General features: G+C 47.7%; 1 protein-coding gene across 1 annotated transcript in view; it reads right to left on the bottom strand.

The window, feature by feature from the left end:
* The window catches only part of LOC138582924 (serotonin N-acetyltransferase-like), a 96,489-nt gene that overhangs the window by 3,619 nt on the left and 68,904 nt on the right, over window positions 1-23,966 (bottom strand). The window contains exons 2-3 of the mRNA XM_069654679.1: window positions 16,269-16,566; window positions 3,362-3,516 (exon numbers count right to left, since the gene is read on the bottom strand). Coding sequence (XP_069510780.1) covers window positions 3,362-3,516; window positions 16,269-16,425 — 312 coding nt within the window. The 5' untranslated portion in view covers window positions 16,426-16,566. The remainder of the gene's footprint in view (window positions 1-3,361; window positions 3,517-16,268; window positions 16,567-23,966) is intronic.

The raw sequence follows: 23,966 nt of genomic DNA on the forward strand, positions 1-23,966 counted from the left end.
CATTGAAGGGAGGCAGTGTGGAGGGCAAGAGGCAAGAACGTATCCTTCACTTTGTTGGCTCCTGGGGCCAGGGCTGGTCTTTGTGTCAGGCAGCACAGGTGGCTGCTGACGTCTGTCAGCCTCCAGGGGGCGCTCAGCTGAGCCTTGAGCCGGTGCTACTCATGCAATTTGCAAAGCGTGCAAAGCCAGGGCCAGCACGCACCAGCCACAGCCAGGCTACTGAGGCCAGCCAGGCATATTCATCATTAAATGTTACGTTCGGCTTGCTACCACACTGCAGCAGCGGCCTAGGCCCACAGGCAGGGCAGCAATTAGCAGGCAAATTAGCAACATATGTTGCTTTATTGACCACCCCCCCCCCCCGGGAGGCGCCGGCACCATTGGCGCCAGCCAGGCCTATGGGCGCACGTGCCCTACTCCAGGTTATGCGCACACACAGTGCACTGCTAGTGACAGGAAGACCGAAGGATTGATTGGGGCTGGCGGCGTTGCAGTGAAAAGAACCATTTTTTGCAAGAAAAGAGGAGTGGGTGCAACCATGCGCAGCAGGTTACGGTAAGTGTTTTGGCTGGGGGCACTGCTGGCCCACCCGTGATTATGAGCCTGGGGTATGCAAATGCCACTCTTCTCTATATGCCAGTCACCCAATCAGGTGCCATGATATGCAGGTGTGAACGGGGGGAGGGTATAGCTCTGCGGTTCTGAGGCTCAGTGCATCTCACGTCATTTATTTTCAGATGCATCCTTTACCCAGTGGCACGAAAGGAGCTTCATTCGAGAATGAGCTTTCTTTTTCCACAGTTGCCATATTTTCTTTGCTTTTGTCATTGGGGGGAACATGTTCATGGGACATGTTTTACAAAAGGAAAACTCACCGGGTTGACTACCTAAATGAAAGGCCCCGGCCATTAATCTTTCCTTGGCCTGTAAACTCGTGGGCTTTACCGGATGATATGGCCCTCGGCTTCAAGTTATTTGACCATTCCACAGTCACTGTATCTTTTTCCCAGGCCCTATTGTAACACGCCCAAGCCACTTTCAGATCAGTGACCCCCAGCAATCAGCATCGAAATAAAAAAAAATGTCAGAAATGATTCCCTGCTTTTCTGCACGAAATGGGTTACCAGCCAAAACACAAGGCTCCTGTTCAGTGTGGTTACACTCTGTACCCTCCATACTTAGACCTATGCGGTAGCACTATGGTTTGTGGCCTGGAAACAAAAACACAAACGTTCCTATTTGCACCAGTTGTTGTAAAGAGTCCCTAAACTTTCCAGCGTGTCCCACTCTGAACCTTTGCAAGACTTTAAAAAAGTGTGATGTGCCTAAAAGCTTGGTCTCCTCTTCGGGGGATTCATTACGTAAAGCCGTCCAGTAGAAAAGCGATTGGATGATAAAAGGCCAGCTTCCATGGTTCCCTATTAGCCCGATCCAATAAATTGCTGGCCTAGTTTCCATGCTCTGGCCCTGCACCCAAAAGCGCCTTATACATCTGCACATGATTGCTGGGAACACATGATTAGCCACTGGAAGACGACACATGGAGAGACTTTTGCCGGACCAGGTATGTTTGGTTAGCCAGCTTCCCCCATGGGACACAGGCTATAAAAAGAGGCTGCTCTTTGCTCTCAGACCACTGAAAGGGTCACTTGTTTCTGCCTTGGAGGCCCCCGGGCAGTACTCTACTTAACTGTTTTTCTCTCTACCATTAGCCTAGGGGCCCACATATAGGTTTTGGGCTGAGGTACTCACAGGCTGGAGCCAAAGGGGATTTTTCATTAGCACCCACTAAAGCCTGTGGTTTTTTGAGGTGGTGCTACTTTAGTGCGGCCTTTGTTCTTCTAGAGTGGATTTTCATTTGACTGCTAAATAGTTTTGTTTGCTCATGCTTGCATTTATGTTCTAAAAAATTGTATTTCAACCAGTACAGTTTTGTGTTTACAACTCTGACTGTTGTGCAATCATATTTGAAGCGCATAGCTTTCTGGGAAATACGAGTTTAAGGTTGGTGCGCCTACAGTGATTTGATGGCTCCAGCCTGGCTTCTTGGCTGTGTGATTAAAGGTGCTGTCCTGACGTACATTGCATAGCCGTGTGCAGCGTGTGCATGGGTATGTGATGAGTCAAAGTCCACAATCCCACATCACCCGACCTTCATGGAGTTCTTTTGGTGGCAGTGGGGCTTATTTGTTGGTAACGACCCCTAACCTCACACTTCACACAGAACTTTACTTAGTGAGGGCTGCTGTGCCCTTTCTTGGCAGCTCCTTTGGCTGCTGCTGGCTCTAGTGGTGGTGACAAGCGGCAGGTAGGGGTGTGCTCTGAAGTCGGGTGTCGAAGCCTTTTTCAATAAGATGTGAAGTCTCGCCACTCATTTCTCAATTACTTTTCAATGTTGTTATTTTAGTTTTGGCTCAGAGTTGGTGAAGGAACATGTGAGTTTAGCATACGTTTCTTTCATTTGTGGAGGGATGCAAATAAGCCAGTACCAAATGTTTGTGTTTAAATTCTTCTCACATTTAGGCGATTTAAAAACTGTCCTTTTGCCCTGCAAAGCCAAGATATTGTGTTACTTGCAGCTACAAAGCTGCTTCTGGACCTGTGTGTGTCTGATGGTTATCTCTCGCACACTTCGTTGCTAGAGGAAGGACAGGCGATATCCCTCATTACACGTTATTCGAGGGCCAGTTTTGGTTCCCAGTCGACCTCTGGGTGTGATATTTATTTATTTTGCATCTTAAAATGTGCTACCTACTGAAAGTTGCTTTAAAGGGCCAAGCTGGGTGAAGGGGTGGGGCAGTTTTTGTCATTTCACAAGCTAAAACGACCTAAATGTGTGCTTTCATCTTTTTTTTATTACTATTGCATTTTGCCTCATTGTATGCATTAAACACCCTGTTCGTCTGTGAGCCATTGTCAAGTCACGCTTTAGAGAGACAATGGTGGTGGTGGCGGTGGGGAGATTGGTGCCAGTAAGCAATGTCTGTTTTGGCATCTATGTTCGATCCTCTCCACCCTATATCCATGCTCTCCCCACCCATCACCTACAGACTCCTTCCAACCTTGAACCGCTCCTTCCATATTTTGTACCCTCATTCTCCTTCCTCTGTTTACCATCCGTTCTGTTTTATGGTGCTCCATACCTCTGCCACTCCCCCACCGTCACCGGTCCACCACCAGCATTTGATAGATTTCACAATGGGTGAAGCTCCCCCGAATCCCCATTTTTTGGTTGTCATTTTTAGGGTTTGGGGATTGGGGGGGCGCCAACGATGCTTCCCACCTGGGGTGCAATCTGGTGTATGACCGGCCTTGCCTGGGGCACCAGGAGAGATGGGACGGGTGTGTTTGAGTCTCTTACCTGGTTGAGTTTTTCCTGATCCCAGAGGGAGCCGATTATGAAGGCCACGAGCCGTCCTTCCTCGAACCAGCCCAGGGAGAGTTCTGGACACAGGTTTAAGAAGTGCCGCACTTGATCCATCTGGAGGGGGCAGTCTCCAGAGACGGAGATGAAAGCTGCAGAGGAAGAGCATGAGCAGTCAGGACTATACCATACACCTGCACTCTGACATGCATTTATTTCTCTCCCCGCACACTTTTCTCTGCAATCCTTTGGTCTACTGGCTTCCTCCTATGTTTCTTTTGTCACGGTTTCCTACACTGTCTCATGATTATGCCTTCTGCTAGCATTTGTCATTGCTCTGTGTGTGCTTTTTCTGACTCCCAATGGTTTAATTTGCCCATGGTTATTTCCCCCTGTGTCTGTCTGGCACTTACTGTCTATCTCTAGTTCTGTCTGTCATTTTGTGAAACTCTCTGTTCTGTTTGCGTATGCATTTCGTGTGTCTCTGTGCTTGGAGGTGTGGGTGTGGTAGTACGTGTGTATTTGTCTGTACTTTCAGCCTGTCGTTCGCGATAGGTTTGCCTTCATTACTCCCTTTGGTTTGTGCCTTTCTGTGGTTTATTTCAGCCAGTGTGAATGGCATACTTTGAGCATAATCTGGTAGTGCCTGGCCTGCACTGCCGTGTGTCAATCTCGTTCTGCTCTGTGCTCTCCCTTGGTTGGTTTCCACTGTTGTCTGGCCTGTCTGATACTTTGTGGGAGTCTAGCATTGTCCTATTTCTGCCTCTTTGGCTAATTTCCCTTTTGGCATCTTTCACTGTGCACATCCTTGTAGGATCTCTTGCTGACTGGTGCGCTCTTGAATTGTCTGTAGTTGTTTCACCATGTGTCAGACACTTAGTATGAGCCTGTCTGCTTCCTGTATGTCTACCATTTTTAGCCTGTGCTTTTGTGAGTTCTTGTGTACATCCCATTCTATGAAAAGACTGGAGGCGAGCATTATGCTTCAACTTCTTTAATTTACCACTCTTCAGCAGTTTCAACAAAACTCAAAAACCATAACAAAACACTGAAAACAGTCTGAACAGGCTTTTCTTCTTTTGAACTACAATCCCCATAGTCTATGTAGTCCATCTCACTCCATGCTCAGCTATGACCACATCCTGTCCCTGAGCTCCTCCTCTCTTCTTTTACTGCTCTTCAAGCAGATAAGTACGATCCTAGTTAACCTCTTACTGATTGTGGAAATGTAATAGTTTCGTCATGTAGAGTTTGGATAGCATTATTAAAATTTAGTGTTAGAGTAAGGCGCAGCAAAGTGTATTATGTTTCGGCGCTGCGGAGCATTAATGTCAGATGTTTAAGATAAGCGTATATTCCGTATTATTAGACGGTGTCATATTGACAGGCCACGTCGGTAGCTCATTCCGGCGGCTCCTCGACACGTCCGCCCCGTGCCGTACTTACGGCACCCTAGGGGTGGCTGCCCAGCGTCGGGGAGCGTGCCGCGGCTCCGTGGAGCCGTTCTAAGATATGAAGCCCCAGCCCCTCCACCGTGGAGGCGAGGCAGCGGGGACTCCAAGCGGCCCTCGGGGAGGCGGGATCAGCAGCGCTCCAGCGCGCCTGGGCCCTACGGCCCCCGCCTTTGCAGAGGCGGGGCTGGAGCGAGCTTGCTCCTTACGCAGTCGCCTTGCAACACCGTGACGCGGAATGGAGCGTATCCAGGGAGCCGGGCCCGGCGGTGATTTTCCTAATAAGCTACGCGGTAGCTTCAGAGGAAAGTGCAAACGAGTTCCGGGCAGGAGCTCGAACTAATACACACGCTCGTAGCGCAGATTAAGCAGCAGGCAGCTGCTGAAAGATTACAGCCTCCCGTGGCATTGAAAGACAGTTGATGGAGGCTTACTCAGCGCTCCACAGCCAGTGAGGTCAACACGAATAACGCCCATTACAAGGTGCATGTGAAACTATTGTAAGTCCGGCGCAGCCACTAAGAAAAAAAAACAAAAACCCAAAAAACTTTTACAAAAAAAAAGAAAGAGGAAGGACAATAAAGGATTTATTGTGAAAAGATCGTGAGCACCTGTAGTAAAAGGGCGTGCAGTGACACCCTCACGGCTATATCAGGCACACAGCACCAGTCCCATAATGTTGGATTTTGAGTGGAGCGAAGAAGAGCAGCCGTCAGACCTCGCTGCCAGCTTCAAGGAGGTGCTGGGGAGTTCACTTATAGATGCAGCGGTGTAAGGGATTAAACCCCTTCAAGATAGGCTGGAGTCCCTATAGGCTATGCTGATCCAGCCCTTAGACAGCGCTGGACGAAAGGAGCGCACGCCCACAGAACACTCGGAATCAGGGTCATTTGGGAGTACTAAGGCCCGAAAGAGGAAAGCCCCTCTAGACCCCCAGGGCCCTTCGGATGGGGCAAGAGATAAGGCCCCAGAGGTCGTCGCCGCTTTCGCGAAGCTCCGCTAAGCATATATGAAGCGTCAGACTGTGCCAGACCTCACAACCCCCACTCCAGGGGAAGAAGGTGATGGAGAAGAGAACCCAGGCTCGAAAGAAGAGCCGGAGGAAGGGGATCCACCCTCCCAGGATGAGGAGGAACGAAATGAAGAGGAGGAACCCAGACCCAGCGGAGGCAAAAGACTCCGCAAGGAGAAACACCTCGAAGAGGAGGAGGAAGGTATGTTTGATCCGGACAGCATCCGGAATCCGAGATCCTCAGACTGGCAGCCCTCGCCAAGAGTGGCGCAGTATATGACCAAAAGGCTAAGAAAAGCGCTGGACAAGGAGGTCCACCAGAGACTTCGAGCGGAGTGCCAGAGGCCGGACCTTCCAGGAAAAGTGGCCGAGATGCCAGAACTAGACCCCAAAATGCTAACTTTCATTTCGAAAACAAGCAAAGACACCCGTATGGGTATTTATAGATCTTGGAGGAGTTGTCAGGAGAAAGTGCTGGACCTGGCGGGCCACTCGCATAGATCATGGATCTGGCTGAGAGGGCCAGAGATATGGGGGAAGAGGTGGACCCTGACGCCCTGGCAGGCTGGGCGCAGTATGCCTCTTAGGGAATGCGAACTGTGCCATTGCCTCGGAATGCCGGAGAGGCCTGTTATTGAAAATCGACGAGAAGCTTAGTGATTTAGCCTCATACGAGGCTGGAGAGGCAGCTCAGGGACTCCTCTTCGGAGAGACTTTCGGCAAAGAAATGGGCCGCTTTGTGGGCACCTACACGTCTTTGGAGAAGGCTCAGGCTTCCATCCGGAGGATTTTCCCCAACCGAGTTTTTGGAGGGACCAGTCGCTACAGGGGTCGTTCGACTGGTCGCAACCGGGGTGGAAGAAGAGCCCAAAATCCCAGGGCTCAATATTGGGAGAATAGGCAGCAGGACTCCTTCTTCGCGTCCTGAGGACGCTTCCCAAGAGGTCACAGAGGAAGAGGATCGGGTCGTGGACAAGGATTCACTCAAGGTGAGAGCAGCGTATTATCCCCCAGTGGGGGGGGAGAACTGGCCTGTTCTTGAGAAACTGGCTCGAGCTTTCCAGCGATGCCTGGGTGTTGCAAATGATTTTGGGTATGCGCCTAGAGTTCGTACAACTGCCTGTGCAAGGGCACAGGCCTCACCAGCAGCGCCTGGAGCGTGCAGAGCAGAAGCTTCTAGATCAGGAGATAGTCCAGCTAGCGGCGAAGAACGCCATAGAAAGGTGCCCGAGAGACCCCGAATTTATAAGCAATATGTTTCGGGTGCACAGAAAAGAGAAAGTGCGTACAGTTATAAACCTAAAGGAGCTGAGCGGTTGGATAGTCTACCGACATTTCAAGATGGAGGGCATCCATCAACTCCGAGACTCGCTCAGAGAGAAGGATTGGCTGACGAGATTGGATTTGAAAGATGCCTACCTAACGATCCCAATAGCAGAAGAGTTCCGGTCTTTCCTAGCTTTTCGCTGGAAAGGACAGCTTTGGCGGTTCAAGAATATGCCCTTCGGGCTTGCCTCAGCGCCTTGGGCTTTTACCAAGGTGATGAAGCCGGTAGCAGCGGCGATAAGAGAGAAAGGAATAAGATTGATCATTTATCTAGACGATCTACTGCTCCTAGCCGAGGATTGAGAGACCCTCAAGTACCAGACAAGATGGGTCCAGGAACTGCTACCTTCCCTAGGATTCCTAGTGAACATAGAGAAGTCAGACACTGAGCCAGCGCAAAGACTGGACTTTCTAGGCTTCATCCTAGATACCAGGAAAGCGACGCTCGAGCTTCCAGCCCGGAAGATTCGCAACATCAAGAGAGAATTGAGAGGATGCCTACAAGGACAGGTAGTGTCCCTCCGAACACCAGCGAGGATTGCGGGGCTGTTAGCAGCCTCTATTCAGGCCATATTCCCAGGGCCATTACACTATCGAGCACTGCAGAGGTTGAAGATAAGGCATCTGCAGCAAGGTCTGAGATATCAGCAATCAGTGCCGTTGGATCAGGAATCCAAGACAGAACTGGAATAGTGGTTGAAGAATATTGACAACTGGAATGGACGTGCCATTTTCAGAGACAGACCAGATCTGATTATAGAATCAGACGCCAGACGACTGGGCTGGGGTGCACGGTGCGGAGACCTGCAGACAGAGGGGAAATGGAGCGAGGAAGAACTCTGCTTACACATAAATTGTCTAGAACTGCTGGCAGGATCCTTCACGATCAGAGCCTTCACAAAAGGGAAGATGAGATTGTGCGTCCTGTTAAAGATGGACAACATATCAGCAGTGCGATACATAAACCACCTAGGCGGCACCAAATCCAGAATGCTAGCCGAGCTAGTGAAGGACTTTTGGCACTTCTGCCTACATTCAGAGACGTCGGTCACAGCGGAGTACCTCCCCGGAACGCTGAACATAATAGCGGACTGGAACTTTCGCTACCTCACGGATTCCAGCGATTGGAGGCTGGATCCAGCAGTGTTTCAGAGGATGACCGAGATATGGGGGCCAGTACAAATAGACATGTTCGCATCCCGGTTGAACGCCCAAACAGCAGAATATTTCAGCTGGAGGCTGGACCCGGGAGCTCAAGGGACGGATGCGTTCCTAAAAGATTGGAGCGGAGGTCCGGACTACGCATTTCCCCCATTCATGATGCTGAGCAGAGTTCTAGCGAAGTGTCAGAGGGAGACAGCAGAGTTGCTATTAGTAGCGCCGCGCTGGAAGTCGCAAATATGGTTCCCAACGCTTGTGGAGCTAGCAGTGGATTACCCCAGGCTTCTCCCAGAAGGAGAGCACCTGCTCACGGACCCAGCTGGGTCGTATCACACTCTAAGAGTGAGGGGGACACTCCCGCTCATCGCGTGCAGGATATCGGGAGAAGCTGGGCGTTGCCAGGCATTTCGGCTCAGGCTGCGCAGCTCATCGCTGACTCCTGGGCACCGTCCATAAGAAGGAGCTACGACGCGGATTGGGCCAAGTGGATTAGCTGGTGCAGAGGTAGAGGTGTTCATCCCATTTCTGCGCCTGTAGTGATGATTTAGAACTTTTTAGCTCAATTATTGCAAGGTGGTGAAGCGTTCCGCACCATAGGAGTGTACAGGTCTGCCATATCCGCGGGACATCTCCCTATCGAGGGTGTACCAGCGGGTGAGCACCCAGCAGTGGTTCGGCTTATTTGAGGAGCCAAATTTAAAGTACTGTCAGAGCCTCGATATAAGACGGTCTTGGATGTGCTGTCAGTTCTTAGGCTGCTGGAGAGTTGGCCAGGGAACATATATTTATCACTGAAGCAGTTATCAGGAAAGTTAGCGATGCTGTTGTGCCTAGTTTCTTGTAAATGCGTGTCAGACGTGAGGGCTCTAGAAGTAGATAGGAAGTCATTCGGGCCGTAGGGCGTAACATTTACAATAGTGGGAAGGACTAAGACGGGGACATCCTCAGTTCACTACCCATATTTCCCGAGTAGACCTAAATGGTGCGTAGCAAGCTGCGTAAAAGAGTACGAGAGCAGGACAGCAGAATTCAGAGCAGCGAATGGTAATCAATTGCTTATAGCGCGCAGGAAGCCATTCAAAGGGGTATCTACAGCGACTATCACCAGATGGGTTAAAGAAATCATGCTGGCAGCAGGGATAGATGTGGGGAGGTATGGAGCGCATTTGGTGCGCAGAGCTATGGCATCTAAAGCTTTTAAGACAGGAGTATCTCTTAGAGATATTATGCTAACAGCAGATTGGTCGAATGATCGAACTTTTAAAGAATTTTATTTCAAGCCGACCAAGAGTTTAGCGGTCGCAGTGTTGGGAAGCTTTGAACAAGCATAATGCTCGAATCCAGTCTTGTCATAGAATGAAGATTACCCCTGCTATCTGCGCAGGGAGTATTAATTCTATTAAAGAATAGGAGGCGAGCATTAAATTCCCACCCGAGTTATGTATTGAGCATGATATTGGATGATCGTATGTGGTAATAATATAATGGTATGGTCAATACATGGACACCACCCTGATTTCTCTGCTTTCTATTATTCTTAGGAGAGGAGCAGAACAATTGAAGTAGGAGACTAGCAGAGGTAGTCGCCTGGGTCGAGGAAGTTCGACATTCGTTCGGAGTGGTTCAAGTCGTTGCCAGTTGCAGGACTTAGTGTGGAGTTATCAGTGTGACTTTCAGAGCGAGTAAAAGAGAGGAGGAGCTCAGGGACAGGATGTGGTCATAGCTGTGCATGGAGTGAGATGGACTACAGAGACTATGGGGATTGTAGTTCAAAAGAAGAAAAGTCTGTTCAGACTGTTTTCAGTGTTTTGTTATGGTTTTTGAGTTTTGTTGAAACTGCTGAAGAGTGGTAAATTAAAGAAGTTGAAGCATAATGCTCGCCTCCTAGTCTTTAATATAATTAATACTCCCTGTGTAGATAGCAGGGGTAATCTTCATTGTGCTTGCCTATGTCAATGTATATAGAAGTGTGGACATGCACTTGTGTTTATTTGCCCTGTATAGGTAATCATCTCCTATCTCGTTCAGTTTCCTTGTTTGCTTCTCGCTGTGTGTGCTTCTGTGGGTGGGCAACAGGTGGGTATTTTTGTGTTTATTGGTGGTTGGGGTGTCATTTCAATCAGAAATGCGGTACATCAGAACAAAACAGAAAATTGGCGAAAGAGGGAGTCCTGCGGTAAAGGTTGTCTGGGAATGAGTAGAAGGTTGGTGCAGGTGTAAGGCGAATGGATAAGAAAGCCTAGATCTGGATTATGCAACAGACACGAGTAACACATGTAGTACAGGCCAAGTGTCCTAATGAAGAGTATTATACAAATTCACACATTTACAGCTGGAACATATGGGTGGGGTTAAGTGGGAGTAGCCCCTTCATTGTTAAGAAGGTGGTGCTTGAGTCTAGTCTTGAACAGATGTGATTGTTTGGATATCTAGTGGGAGAGTGTTTCAAACAGGGAGAGTAAGGAGAAGCCGTGGAAACAGATGGTGGTTAATAATTATATCTCATTTTTATATAGCGCTAACTCGCCCGCAGGCATCAAAGCGCTGAATAACAGTTGATATCATCCCACTGCATGGTACTCAATGTATTGACTTTGAAAGGATGAAATGCTGAGTTGGCCCTGCCGTGATTCGAACCAGCACCATCAGGCTACATGCAGAGAAGAGCGCTCAGCTCGCTGTGCTGTCTGACCGGACCGGAAGAGGGGCGGTGCACACAGAGGTTAAGGCCGGGAGAAGTATTTTACAGTGTGAGAGGGAGAGTTCAGGGTGGTGCTGTCAGCAAGGTTTGGGGATGGGTGCAGCTAGACCCTAGGTGGATGTGAAGGCAAGAAAGCATTTCAAGAGCAATTTTTCCTAAAGAGCCAACCAGCACAGTGGCAGTGTGCCGAGGGGGGGGATTGTTTTAGTTCACTGTCAAAGAGGATTCCAAGATTGCAAGCCTTGGGTAAATAAGTGGGGGTTCAGGAGAGAAGGGTAGGATATAGGAGAGTGGGAGTGGCATTGGGGACTTGAAGAAAACATGGTTTCCATTTTGGAAGACTTTAGCGTCTGCCAGTGTTGTGCCATCATTGATTGAGGTTGTGAGGCACCAGGTGATGCTATGAGAGGTGGCAGGGCTGATGGATGAGAAAGAGAAGATGATCTGGGTGTCATTAGCAAAGAGGTGGTAGTGAAACCTGAATAAGGTGATGCGCTGACCCACCGAGGTGGTGTGGAGCTTGAAGAGAAGTGGGCCATGGCCAGATCCTTGGGGGATAACCACAGGAAGTGGTGTGGGGGAGGAGGTAGGTGTCAGAGTCCAAGGAGTGGCAAGAAGTCACCCATAAAATCCCTGTTTCCTTAAGCCAAGGGAGGAGAGGGTTTGGAGGGGCTAAGGGAAGTCTCCAGTGTCAAAGCCTGCTGATGGATTGAGTAGGATTAGAATGGTGAAGGTGTCACTTCCTTCACCCTCGCTAGGGTTTCGTCTGTAGTTACCGCTCTCTGACGGGCTGAGCAGGTAGATAACTCATAGGACCTGCATGAAAAGTTTCCACACCCTTTTGTCTGTAATTGCGTTCTTGTGGCTATATAGGATTAATATGTGGGACCAGGGACAAAGGTAGGGGTGTGTTTTGCATAGATGTGATGAAATGATAAAAGATATTAAATGTATTCGACGTGGCTCTCTGTTTTTTCCCCATACATGCAAGGATAGGAGTGAAACCACACTCCTTAGTTGGTCCTGATGATCTGTTCACTCCTGAGTCAAGCCCTGCCAGGTGAGTCAGTCCCGAGTCAGGCCCTGCCGGGGTACTCAGTCCCGAGTCAGGGCCCGCCGGGGTACTCAGTCCCGAGTCAGGGCTCGCCGGGGTACTCAGTGCCGAGTCAGGGCCCGTCAGGGTACTCAGTCCTGAGTCAGTCCCCGGCGGGGTACTCGGTTCCAAGTCAGTCCCCGGCAGAGTACTCGGTCCTGAGTCATGCCCCAGCGGGGTACTCGGTCCCGGGTCAGGCCCCGCTGGGTTTCTCACTCCCGAGTCGGGCCACTGGGGAATAGGATTCATTGTAAGCAGACGAGCACAAAACTATTGTGACCTTCCTGTGCCAGGTGGTTGCAATCCAGTTGTACCGCTTGCATGACGCTTGAGGTTTACCCCCTCTCCTCCTAAGGGACCACATAGAGTGTGTGATGGATTAACACCACTACCGGGACAACATCAATTTTTTAAGAGTTCAACCCTGTTGGTGCCACCCAATGTCCTTACCCCAGGGCAAATGTTGTGGTTGGGGCGGTAGATCTGTAGCAGGGCAGGGCTGCAAAAATGAGTCTGAGTGTCACTTCTGATAGTTTAGTCCCAATGCACACTATCGGAAGCATTTCTATTCATTTCATTTCAGTGGTTTTGTACGTTGCTTACATAACCTTTTCCAGCCATGTATGAGCTTTGGACGGCGATGGTTCTAATTAATTAAAAACAGCATTAATCTCGCTAAAGTGTGGCTCTTACGAGAGCCGTGCCTGTCGGCGCATGAGCAAGTGTCCCTGTCATCCAGTCACAGTCCACGTTTGAGACCCTCACAGTGGGCGCACAGTGCTGCGTACATCCAGAAGAGCAGGTGACACGAGGACGGCCATTCAGTGAGGTGCATCCCCTGAAGGTGGCACGCGGAGCTGGCCTGACCCAGGGGCCTTCACAGAAAGAGTGCAATAACACACCCAACAGCTGGTGTAGGATTGTGTTGTAAGAGTGGCGTGCAAACCACGAACGTCCTATCGCCATAAGGTCGTGTTTTTTCTTCTAACAGGACCACACAGATATATAGATGAGAGTTGTATGTGCTGGGTGTTGTAGGCTTAGAGCAGTAGAAAACTTCAACTGGGTATGGCTGGGGTTTATACAGGCAAGAGCCTGCAGAGCAGGCTACTATATTGTATTTGTGCTAATGTGCATAACCACAATGCTTTGCTCATGTGACTCTGAACTGTTTGTGAACTTGACGTGATGCCCCTGGGTGGTTCTGCTCAAGGGGAGGGTACACGCTGGTGGACGGAGTCCCCCCACTTTTTTCAGAGGGCACCTTGTTATGCTAATTTCTGGTGGCACCACATTCAATTGGTATGTTAATGAGTTCCCCCACTTTTTTTTTAGTACTTGACCCCTGCTTCTGCTGCATGTGTGACTTGGCTTAAATGGCGTATTCCACTTTAGTATGATATAATTTGTCATTTATAACACGCCTGTACACAAGTGGTTCAAGGAGCGACAAGACAAGGAAGGGGAAGTGTAAGGGGAACAAAACAAACAATCTTACTCGGCCTTGTGTCATTCAGATCATGCAAGGGAAAGGGAGAGGAGAAGTGCCCGGGGAAGGGAAAAGGGAGAGTGGCAAACAAGTAAGTGCAGGGAGGCAGGGGACTGAAGGATTGCAGATATAGTGCCTGGTGCGCAATTATCCCGGCGGCAGTGCAGGTCGTGAAGCAGCCAGGTCCCCATAAGGTTCAGAGTGAGGCCAGGTAACCAGTTAGTGTAGCGGACAGGAACATCAGTAGGGGAGAGAGAGGAAGCAGAAGCGAAAAGGAAGGTCTTGAGTTGTTTCCGGGACCTGAGGTGTTCCTGCTCAAGTTTGAGGGAGGCAGGGAGGCTGTTCCAGAGGGAGGCACCGACCGAGGCGAGAGATCTACCCCCTACTCTCTGCCTGGAGAAGTGGCTGACCCTCGCATAGTATAGTGGGAAACAGAGCTTGTGCCGGGGCGGAGCGGCGATGGCCCAGAGCGCAGAGCTAAATAGCTCAGGAGGAGGACACAGGAAGGGGCCCACCCAGAAAGCTGACGCTGATCTTGCCGGAGAAAAGATTAAGCAGCCTGCTGTGCCAGTGGGTGCTCCTCTGAGATGTTCGGCTGGCTGCTCACTGACGACTTGTAGATGACTACGATGCATTCGGAAATATGCAAACAAAGGAATGCATATTCCAAACACAGCATGTGAGATGCTATGGAGTCACACACCCAGTGCCCCTCATGCTTTGTGTTGACAGTTTTACAAGTGGGGCAATTTATAAGTGAGGGCTCACTTAACAAGCCATTCTTTTTACACAGTATGTGCTTAACATTTCAGTGTTAAGAACTGATTATGGGGCGTTTTTATTCATCAGGCCAGCACAAGTATCAGCTGACCAACCCTATGCATTCTTCAAAGAGAATTACCATGCCACACAGAAAGGTTTTAAACTATTTTCATATCTCTTTATTTGACACAGCAAAAGTTATTTTTTGTATATTACTTTTTAATTACATATGGTGCATCCCTACATATGGTGCATCCCTGGGAAGGTTAACTGTCACTTTCTTGTTTAAGTATTCCAGTGGCTGCTTTGGGACATGGACTAAATGCATCCGCTTAGCATCAAAGGTCTTTTAATTTTCTAAACAAGCCAACCACAGCCTAGCGCGCACACCGGATGGCACTTCATTGTCACTTGGCACCTTTATTAGGAGAGTAGAGTTCATTGTGTGTCACCATGCAGACAGTAGTCCATGGCAAATCAATGCAGTGACATGTTTGCAGCAATGTTTTGTGCGCTGCACAAGCCACCACCCTGTTGGTTAATGGCATCTATGTGGCTCTCCCGTAGGAAACAGCACGTGTACCTGTTTTTGTCTGATGTGTCCAATGTCCATACAATAGCACACTGGAACGTTTTGTGTCTGTGACTCTGACGAGCATGCCATACTGTGCCCACACTTACACACATAAAGCAATCAAAGAAGCTGCCTCAAATTATACATCCACTAGGCCAAACGCTCTTTCTACACTGCCACGCCATGATTTTCACTAGCCATCCACTAGGCAAAACGCTCTTTCTACACTGCCACGCCATGATTTTCACTAGCTGCAGGTCGACACTAATAAGAGATGCTAATACCAGCTCTGTTAGATAGAGCATGGGCGGTTCCATGTCATCTTTATAATGAATGACTAAATAATTAAAACTTTTTTAGTGAAAGAAAAATAATGAAAAATGACAATTTGTTCTTTTTTAATGTGGGCCCCTTCCACAAGCCCTCCCATTTCACCAGCTTTTTTTTTTACCCCTCCCTGACTCCTACCCCCCTTTTTAATCCCTTACCCCACCTCCCACATCCAGATTTACTTTTATTTTAAAAAAAAAACAGAATTTTTTTCATTATTTATTTTTCACTGAAAATGTCATTTGTTATTTATTTTTCGTTATTAGCACTGTATACATGCATGGGCCTGCTCTTTTTTGCCGAAATAACCCAGAGACCTGAAAAATAGTGAGGAGGTAGTGGCCAAGGAACTGTGGACACTTTACCATGCATTAGAAGCTGATTTTGTTTAAAAGGCTTCATCAGCTTATTACTGGTCAGGCTAGAGTTTGTAAAAGGTAAAATCCTTTCTATGTAGTCTTTCTGCGCATTGTTTATTGGGTCTCTCTTCTATGGTATCCTGTCCTGTCTGTAGATATAATTCCCTAAAGATGTTTCTGTATTGGGGTTGGGTCATGCTCACACTGAGCCCCAGCCCTACCTCATCTAACATTCTTCAGAAAAAAGAAGCAAAAGAGCCCTTGTACCCCACTTGAGTGTCTGATGTTGCAGCCATTTTATACTCGCATCCAAAAACTTAAGCTGTCCAAATGAGCATATATAGTTAATGGTTACAAACATGGGGGGCGCCTGATGTTTCGCCCTGGGCACCAAGTTGGCTAGAAACTTTCCAGTGTGCAGCAAATAGGTGGCCAGGCCTCTGTACAGAGCTGTTGTGGTCAGAGCAAGCACGTGTCCTCAGTGGCCCTGAGAGGATGACCCAAGGATACAGGTGAGAATCTACGTGTTATTCCTGACAGTAATGGGACGATTGGCCCTCTGGCCCCCAAGAAGGTTAGGGTGACATGTGCAGAACATCCTGCATTATCAGGCTCGCAAAGCTTAGTTCCCCTTCAGAGCACTTACCTTCCCGTTCAATCTCGAAGACGCTGATGGCATCTTCTGGCGTGAGGCAGCGGAACTCGCTGGCCGGCAGGGTGTGCCGCCGCTGGCGGCCAGGGGAGCTGGCGGAGCAGCGCAGCTGGGTGGGCTTCAGGAAGGGGAGTGCGCTCAGCACTGACATCTTTCCGAACTCAGGGGGCGCTGGCGGTCAGCTATTTTCTCCGTGCGGAAGAAGATACCGGCCCTTCCTTCAATTCTTTTCTTGAAGCGCGTTGCTGGACTTCCCCACCTGGCCTGATTCCTCGGTGTTCGATAAGGAGACCTGCCGGGAAACAGGAGAGCATTGAGAGGAACTGCTTATATATGCCAGCTCACATGCAGTGGCGTCGCCAGGAATCAAATTTAGGAGGGGCACAGAGGAGGCCAAAGACAAAAGTAGGGGGGCACAGACAAAAGTAAGAGGAGAACATGGTCACTGCTCGTTTTAGGTAGGGGGTCACAGGGTGGGCAGGCCCCCCCACCTCCAGCGACGCCACTGCTCACATGCACAACACACATGCACCTCTAGCCCTTAAGCGCTGCGTGCACTTGCACGCCTTACTTAATAATCGCCACTGCTGCAATTAACATAATATAATAGACGGCCCGCCCATGCGCCCATCCCTAAAGCGCCCACGCGCTCTGTACGCCTGATTCATCACTCATGGCTCATCGCCCCATTTGGCGCCCTGCTGCTGCAATTAAAAATTGAAATAGATGAATAAACGCCAATTCATTTCAGAATTGGCAAACAAACGGATAAACACACGAAGGGCAGCGGGACACGCAGCTGCAAGAGGTGAAGAACCATGATGACCGTCCAGCGCATAAGTGCTTATGCGAGAGGCTGCTCGTCATCTGTGTGTCTACGGTTATATTGTCAGAAATAATCTAAACACATAGACATTTAGGCCAATCTAGCCTGCTCTTTCCTGCCTGCTTTTTACTGCACACACACTACGGCTCCCGTGTTTACGCAATACTTCTGTCCCCCTATGTCTTTGCCAACCCACCTAGAGGGTCCCAAAGTCTTGTCTTCAAAAGGTATAACCGCCATGTAAATAAGTCGCATTTCGATTTGCTTCATGCACATTATTTTTGGGGGATATTTGAAAAATGTGGATTTTGCACTTGAGGATCACAGTTGGATGCACCTAGCACTACTTGTTCTCCTTCACCCCCGGCTATTGGAGCGAATCACCGGCTACCTTACAGCTATCCGACGTCTCAAGGCGGAAATTATCTTCCGCCTGGTGTCCAGTGCTAACCCCACTCTCCCATCACCCATCTCCTTCCCCCTGATCTCCCCATTCCTTTACCCAAGGGTTCTCTTAAGTTGCGAAATAAAACTCCAGTATGTCATTATTGCACCTTCGCCATGACCAACCTTCAAAGGGACGATCAACCCCTACCTCATGGACCTCTCAGCTAAAACTCAGATCACTACCCTCTTGCTCATCAGCAAAGTGGGGTATTGTTCGGGCCTAGTCCTTGGTCCTCCCGTCTACTCCACCTCTCCCCTAAACCAAGTTCTCAATGATGCTGCCTCTACAGCTTATCTAGAAGGTCCACCTCCACACATCAACACTAGGCCGGATGGCGATCCATGCAAAGTCATGCTCTTATGGTCCAAGTCTTCAAATCTGTGGTCCTGTTAAATGGCTGACTGAATCCCTCTCTATTCACTCTCGAGGACTTTACGTGTTTTCCTCTCATTCATTTCTACCCCCTCTTGTCTTCTCCGGCTTCTTCTCTGTACTTTCCCCTTCCATTAAAGACTCCCCCACCCCAGGCATCAATGCCAGCCAGCCCATCAGTGGAAGTGTTCAAGACCCGACTCAAGCTTCACCTGCCAGCCAGTGAAGGGTCATCTCCCAGCCCATGTCCACCTCCCCGACAACCCCCATGCTGCATAACATTATACACTTATCGGAAGTGTTCAAATGTAGATCCTGGCACAAGGCCCATAGTGCATATCCTATTTGTGTCGGTTACATTGCCACAGTATGCATTCTCAGTATACTACCCCTCCATCACCTGGTCTAGTCTCATTCACGCAAGCATCCTGTATTGTACAAGCACTCTAACCAGGCACTGCCTTTGCCATCTATTATATATCCCATCTACGTCACATCAGTTAGCAATGACATCCTTATTGAATAATACATACAAATAACGACTTGTCTTTTGAAAAATCAGGATTTACTTCTTGTAGAAATGTTAGTGCCCCCAGTAAGCTCTCAATTTGGGCACTTAATTCCAAAAAGAGCCCCCAGAACTGGATAGCATTCAAGATGTGACCGTCAGAACTGGACGCAATCCCTGCTAGAGGACCTCATCTGTGTTTATAAAAAGTGTGTGGTCAATCATGTATCATAGTCGTATCGATGGGGAAGCAGAGCATTAGGTGTTCTGACATATGATGTTTTAGAGAGGAGACTAAGAGAATGTAACACACTCTACCCAACAGAAGAGGGTAGGACTTGGGTGAAGTGAACAATGAAGTCTAGACATTGCACTGAGTTCAGTGAAGAGGTGCAAGTGCACCTCTAGGGAAGATTTCCAGGGATAATGATTGCAGATGGCCTGATGGCAGCGGGAGGAAAATGTTTCCAATCTCAGAAACCAGGCAGGAAAAAGGTCTGTTTTGCCATTACTCTAGTCTCCAAAGAGTAATAACCTAAAGTATGCAGCTGTGTGTGTGATTGTTACGGAGTGTATTTCTGCCCTGATTTGGGGTTTTCTCTGTAAGCATTATAGTCTTGATAGAGGGTCAGAACTGTTAGCGAGGAGTGATATCTTGAATTAGACCCATCGGGTCCACAGAGGTCAATGGAAGGAAATGCAGATGTGTTCCATAGATGCTTTGAGCGGGGGAGTGATGCATGAAATCTCCGGTGGCAGGGAATAGTCCAATAGGAAAGCTGTTACCGCCATCGACACAAAAGATTACACGTTATTGGACCACCATCCAAGCGCCTACAGGATTCATTTGGGATTTCACTTTGTGGGCTGTGTGAAGCTGGAAGGCAACTTTTGTCAATGTGGATTCACGATCCTAAAGGATGAGAAGATCATCCTGCTGAAAGTAGCAGGGTTTTGAAGAAGAGATTTGTGAAGAACTTCACACAGAGGATGTATGTTTTGAATGCTAAAAGGTGTTCATTGGGATGAAGAAGAATATAGTCTTGGCTCAGAGTTCCTCCACCGTTTGAGCGCAAGTCAAGTTTTCATTTTGGTGATGACATCACCGGTGGGACCTTCAATGGAATTGGGTATCATTTGCATGTTGGCGGTGAATATCCCATAGCAGAACACTCATCGTTTTCTATAGCTTGGAAAGTGTAAGATTAATATGATACAGACTTGTGGTATGCAGCCTTGGGCGATACAATGCTCTAATTTCTGTGAGTATAGAACTTCCAGGATGGACTGACTCATTTAATTGGTTGATTTAAAATACGAAGAATTGGAATCTTCCAATTCGAAAGGAAGAAACTATGTCCAATATCACTTAGTCGTATAGATAAACCATCACACAGTGTCACCTTTGTCCCTGATACACAATCTCTCATTGCTACATATCCACCTAAATCATGTCTGGCGATAACCAAGACGATTCTTGCGTACTTCCTGGAGTTGAGTGGCTACAGCTTTTTTGATAATCTTTGCAAACAATGGGTATTTAGTGATAGGCCTCTGATTGGTGAACTCAGTGGTATCAAGTTACAGCATTTCTCAGGATATGGTAACTTTGGTAATTTTCTAGGAGGAGAGAAAGTTCTCAGGGAGAGGGAGAGAGGAACACGTTGGACTTATCAACAAGTGAGAATCTATTAACTAACTTGCAAGGAGTATGGTCATGAACAAAGAAGAGTCACAGGAGTTTACGTAAACATCAGGATTCACATTTCTGGAGCGGGAGAGCAGGGTCATTTCAGGACAAGGCGGTGTTAGGTTGAGTGTTTTGAATTTATGTAAAGAAATCTTTGGAGAGGCTTGAAGCAATTTCCGTTGAGTGAATGGTAGTCTGTTGGGGACAAAAAGGGGTTCTCGAATGAAGGACCTGTTCCTGAAATAATTTCACTTTAGTATCAAGGATGAAGTCTTAGTGACCCTTTTTACTGTTCACCGCGCAATGAGTTTGGATGACGCTTGGAAAGAATGCCACCTCTTTACTAGCTACCACACTCACCTTTTGCTTCGAGTTCAGATTGATCCTGTGACTACCAGGGAGGGGTTGGGAGCTAAGATTGAGCTGGTGGCATGAAGTTGCTAAAAATGTGTTGTTGGAAGAGGTCAGTGGAGTCTTCCTCATCACAGAAGAGTTAAAATATGAGGTTGGAGGAGGTTTTGAATCTGTAAAGCTAAATCACTGTTGGAGCGATGATGAGGCACGGATCGGGTGGGTGTACTTGGTGATGGGTGACATGACTGCTGGTCACAAAGAAGGTGATGATTATCTGAATGGCCCAGCCCAGGGCAAGAACGGAGCCAAGTTCTGGTGATACAATGAATACGGCAAGGGTGTTATCTTGATGTGTAATGGGCAATTGTTATTTAGAGTGGTTCTCAACAGGTGTAGGGTGCAAAAAGAGAAAGGGTGGAAACGATGGCAGGAGTGAAATGGCATGGATGAAACTGAAGGTGGCTGAAAATCTACCAGCAGTTTTTGTCAAAGTTGCAAAAAGGACAGACACAGCAAAGGGATTTGAGTTCATGATACTTTATTTCTCATAGAAGTCCACCATTTCTGTTTCTAAATTCAGGCATTTAGCAACAGATGCTGGAAGTTCTCTCCAGTGCTGCAAGAAACTAAAGATGTGCCTGTTCCTCCATGGCTAATTCCTACGGTTGACTGGTTTCTGGGTCTATGAGAAAGCCAAGATCTCTTTCAAGATGGGCACCATGCTATATAAATATACCACGCACTGTGCCAAGTATAGATAATGCTAACACAAACACATCCTTCCTGCTACTAATACCTTGCCCTTTGTACTTCAGTATTACTTGTGTTCTCCCCATGACCTTGCCACTAGAGTTTCTTTCGTATAATAACCGTACTGTCCCTCACCTGTTGCGACCTTTAAGACCACCTCACCCGCCCTATATGCTCGGTGGGGCCATACTCTGCACTTAGATACATTCATCTTACACTGCAGCCTCTTAGGCGACCCACCCAGCTTCACTAAATCCTTCTTCATGTTTTCTACTCCCTCTAAAGCAGGAGTCTGCAACCTGCGACTGTCCAGATGTTTTGCACTACGACCCTCATGATCTCTTACAATTGATGAGCCAGGCTGGAGCTGATGGGAGTTGTTGCAGTACGAAACATCTGGAGAGCCAACAATCGCAGACCCCCTTCTCTATTATATCAGCCCTGCTACATCTTTGTTTCATCTGCAAATGCACTGACCATTTAGAACTGCAGTAATGTAATCTCACTTCCATTTCAATTAAAGCAATTTTTACTGAGACATTCACAAGTGGATCCTCACACCACAGTAAGCAATATAATAACAAACTATGAAGTTTCAGACTACAGTTATAATGTTTAGTACATTCTCTGTCCTTAGTGTGACATGGAATCCAAAGAACATTAGTCAGACATGTATCGTTCAACAAGATTTATTATCTTGGTCAGGATGGAGGGAATGAGCACAAATAGGAAATAGGCGTTTTTAGCTAAAACACAATAAGGGAAACAAGGACACCATTTTTTAGTTTGACGTTAGTCACAATGGTACACAGGCCTACCTACATGATCACCAGTCCCTCCAGGATTCCCTAATCTAATGTACAGTATTAGGGATAAAGTACCCAGCTCACTTCTTGGCTCAAACATACAATCCAAAGATATAGAGCCTAACTGACCTCCTTTGCAGCCTTGGATACATGGGTAGCAGTTCCCTTCCTGACTTTGCCTACAGCAGGTACTTCTCCCCCTTTTCCTTGCGGTATGTGTCAGGCCTTGATATTCTCACCCTCCAGCCACTGTTCACCTCCTGAGTCAACGTCTCCTACCACTAATTTATCTGGCTTTTGACAGCATGTGAGGGATATCTCTCTGCAGGATCTTTTGTTTGTCTCGTGGTCTGGTCCAACCTAGTGCCTGATGTGCAGGCCTAAGCATGCTCTCTGATTTCTTTTTTTTAAACATTTTTATTTTTAGCAAACTGTTTACAAGTGAAACCTTTCAGCTTTTACAACAGTTACAATTAATCCATAAAAAAAGTTCGAGAAAAGAAAAAAAGAACAAAAGTCAAGGATTAGTTGCATTTCTGCCGTCACTGACTCAATCAACTTTGTGTAAGATAATGAAGTCCTTCCATCCGGATGTAAGTTCCTTTCTGGCTTCGATGTTCCGGAAGATAGCTGAGACAAATTCTAGCAAGGCGTATGTAAGAGAAGGTTTAGAGCCCTGCATCAACTGGAGCCGAATATCCTTCTCTGTTAATGTTCAATTACCAACAAAGAATTTCTATATTAAATTACATCGAATATTATCGACTCCTGGACAAATCATGACCAGATGGTACAAGGATTCTGATGTGTGACTACATAATCTGCAGTGATGGTCTCTGAGTGCCTTGAGTTTCCTAGCCTCGAGTACTTCCTTTGTAGGTAATAGATTCAAACGTACTCTTAAAAACTGTTGCCGAGAAGGATCCGCTGGGAATCGGCTCAGATATGGTAGGGTTGTTCCTCGCCTTTTCACCTCTGAGCAGTGCTTCCCATACGGTTTCAACCCCCTGACTGAGTCCAGAGTGTCTATCCAGTCTTGATCGTAGAGCGGTCTTTTTACTTGCTCGTGATTTTCCTTAAATCATTTCTCTGTTAGGCCTGTCAGTGCTAACATTCCTTTGCATTTGTCACTCCATTCCACCAATGTAGGTCCCCTTTTCTCTAAACGTGCCTGACCAAGTATAGTAAAGCCTCCTTCAGATGGAGGTAGTAGGCACTTTCAAAAAAAGGAGAGGCTCTTCCAGAATGTTACGGTGAGCAAGGATGTTAAGCCCAGCTCCTTTCTAATCACTGCAACTGGCGTTGAATTTGGCAAGGAAAGAACATATCTCCATAAGTGACCCTTTACGATCGGCCACACTTTCCAGGGTAGTGATATTGATGCTTCTGCCCCATAGGTCGAGATGGGGATAATATTTATTCGGTAGAACGTGATTATTGGCACGATCGAGAATTTGCAATAGCGAAACCTCATGATTTTGGCCAGGGCTGCCAATATTTTTGCTTTCCTTCTCAGGTTTGCCTCTCTAGGAGCATTGACAGAGCTGTTGTTTATCAGGATTCCCAAGTAACTATCACAGTGATCTCGGCGATCTTTGATGCATTTATGTACCAACCAAAAGGCTTAGTTTCCTTCTTGCTGTTCTGCAAAATGTTAAGACTCCCGATTTGGAGGCATTGATCCGCAGGTCGTTTGCAGATAGATAAGTAGCCAGGGCATCCAACTGCCGCTGGATTCCGCCTGGTGTTTCATCTAATAGGACTACGGGTTACCAGACATTTCGTCGAAAAAAAAAGGTCGACGGGACAAATGGTCGACACCATTTGGTCGAAAACCAAATGGTCGAATGTTTATTTTTTTGTATTTACTTTTTTTTTTTTTTTTGGGGGGGTCCCCCCCAACCCCCTTTTTTTTTATAAAAAAAAACCCTTTTTTTC

The sequence above is a fragment of the Ambystoma mexicanum genome, chromosome 3q (assembly GCF_040938575.1).
Source record: "Ambystoma mexicanum isolate Mex_15411 chromosome 3q, UKY_AmexF1_1, whole genome shotgun sequence".
In the NCBI taxonomy this organism is placed as follows: domain Eukaryota; kingdom Metazoa; phylum Chordata; class Amphibia; order Caudata; family Ambystomatidae; genus Ambystoma; species Ambystoma mexicanum.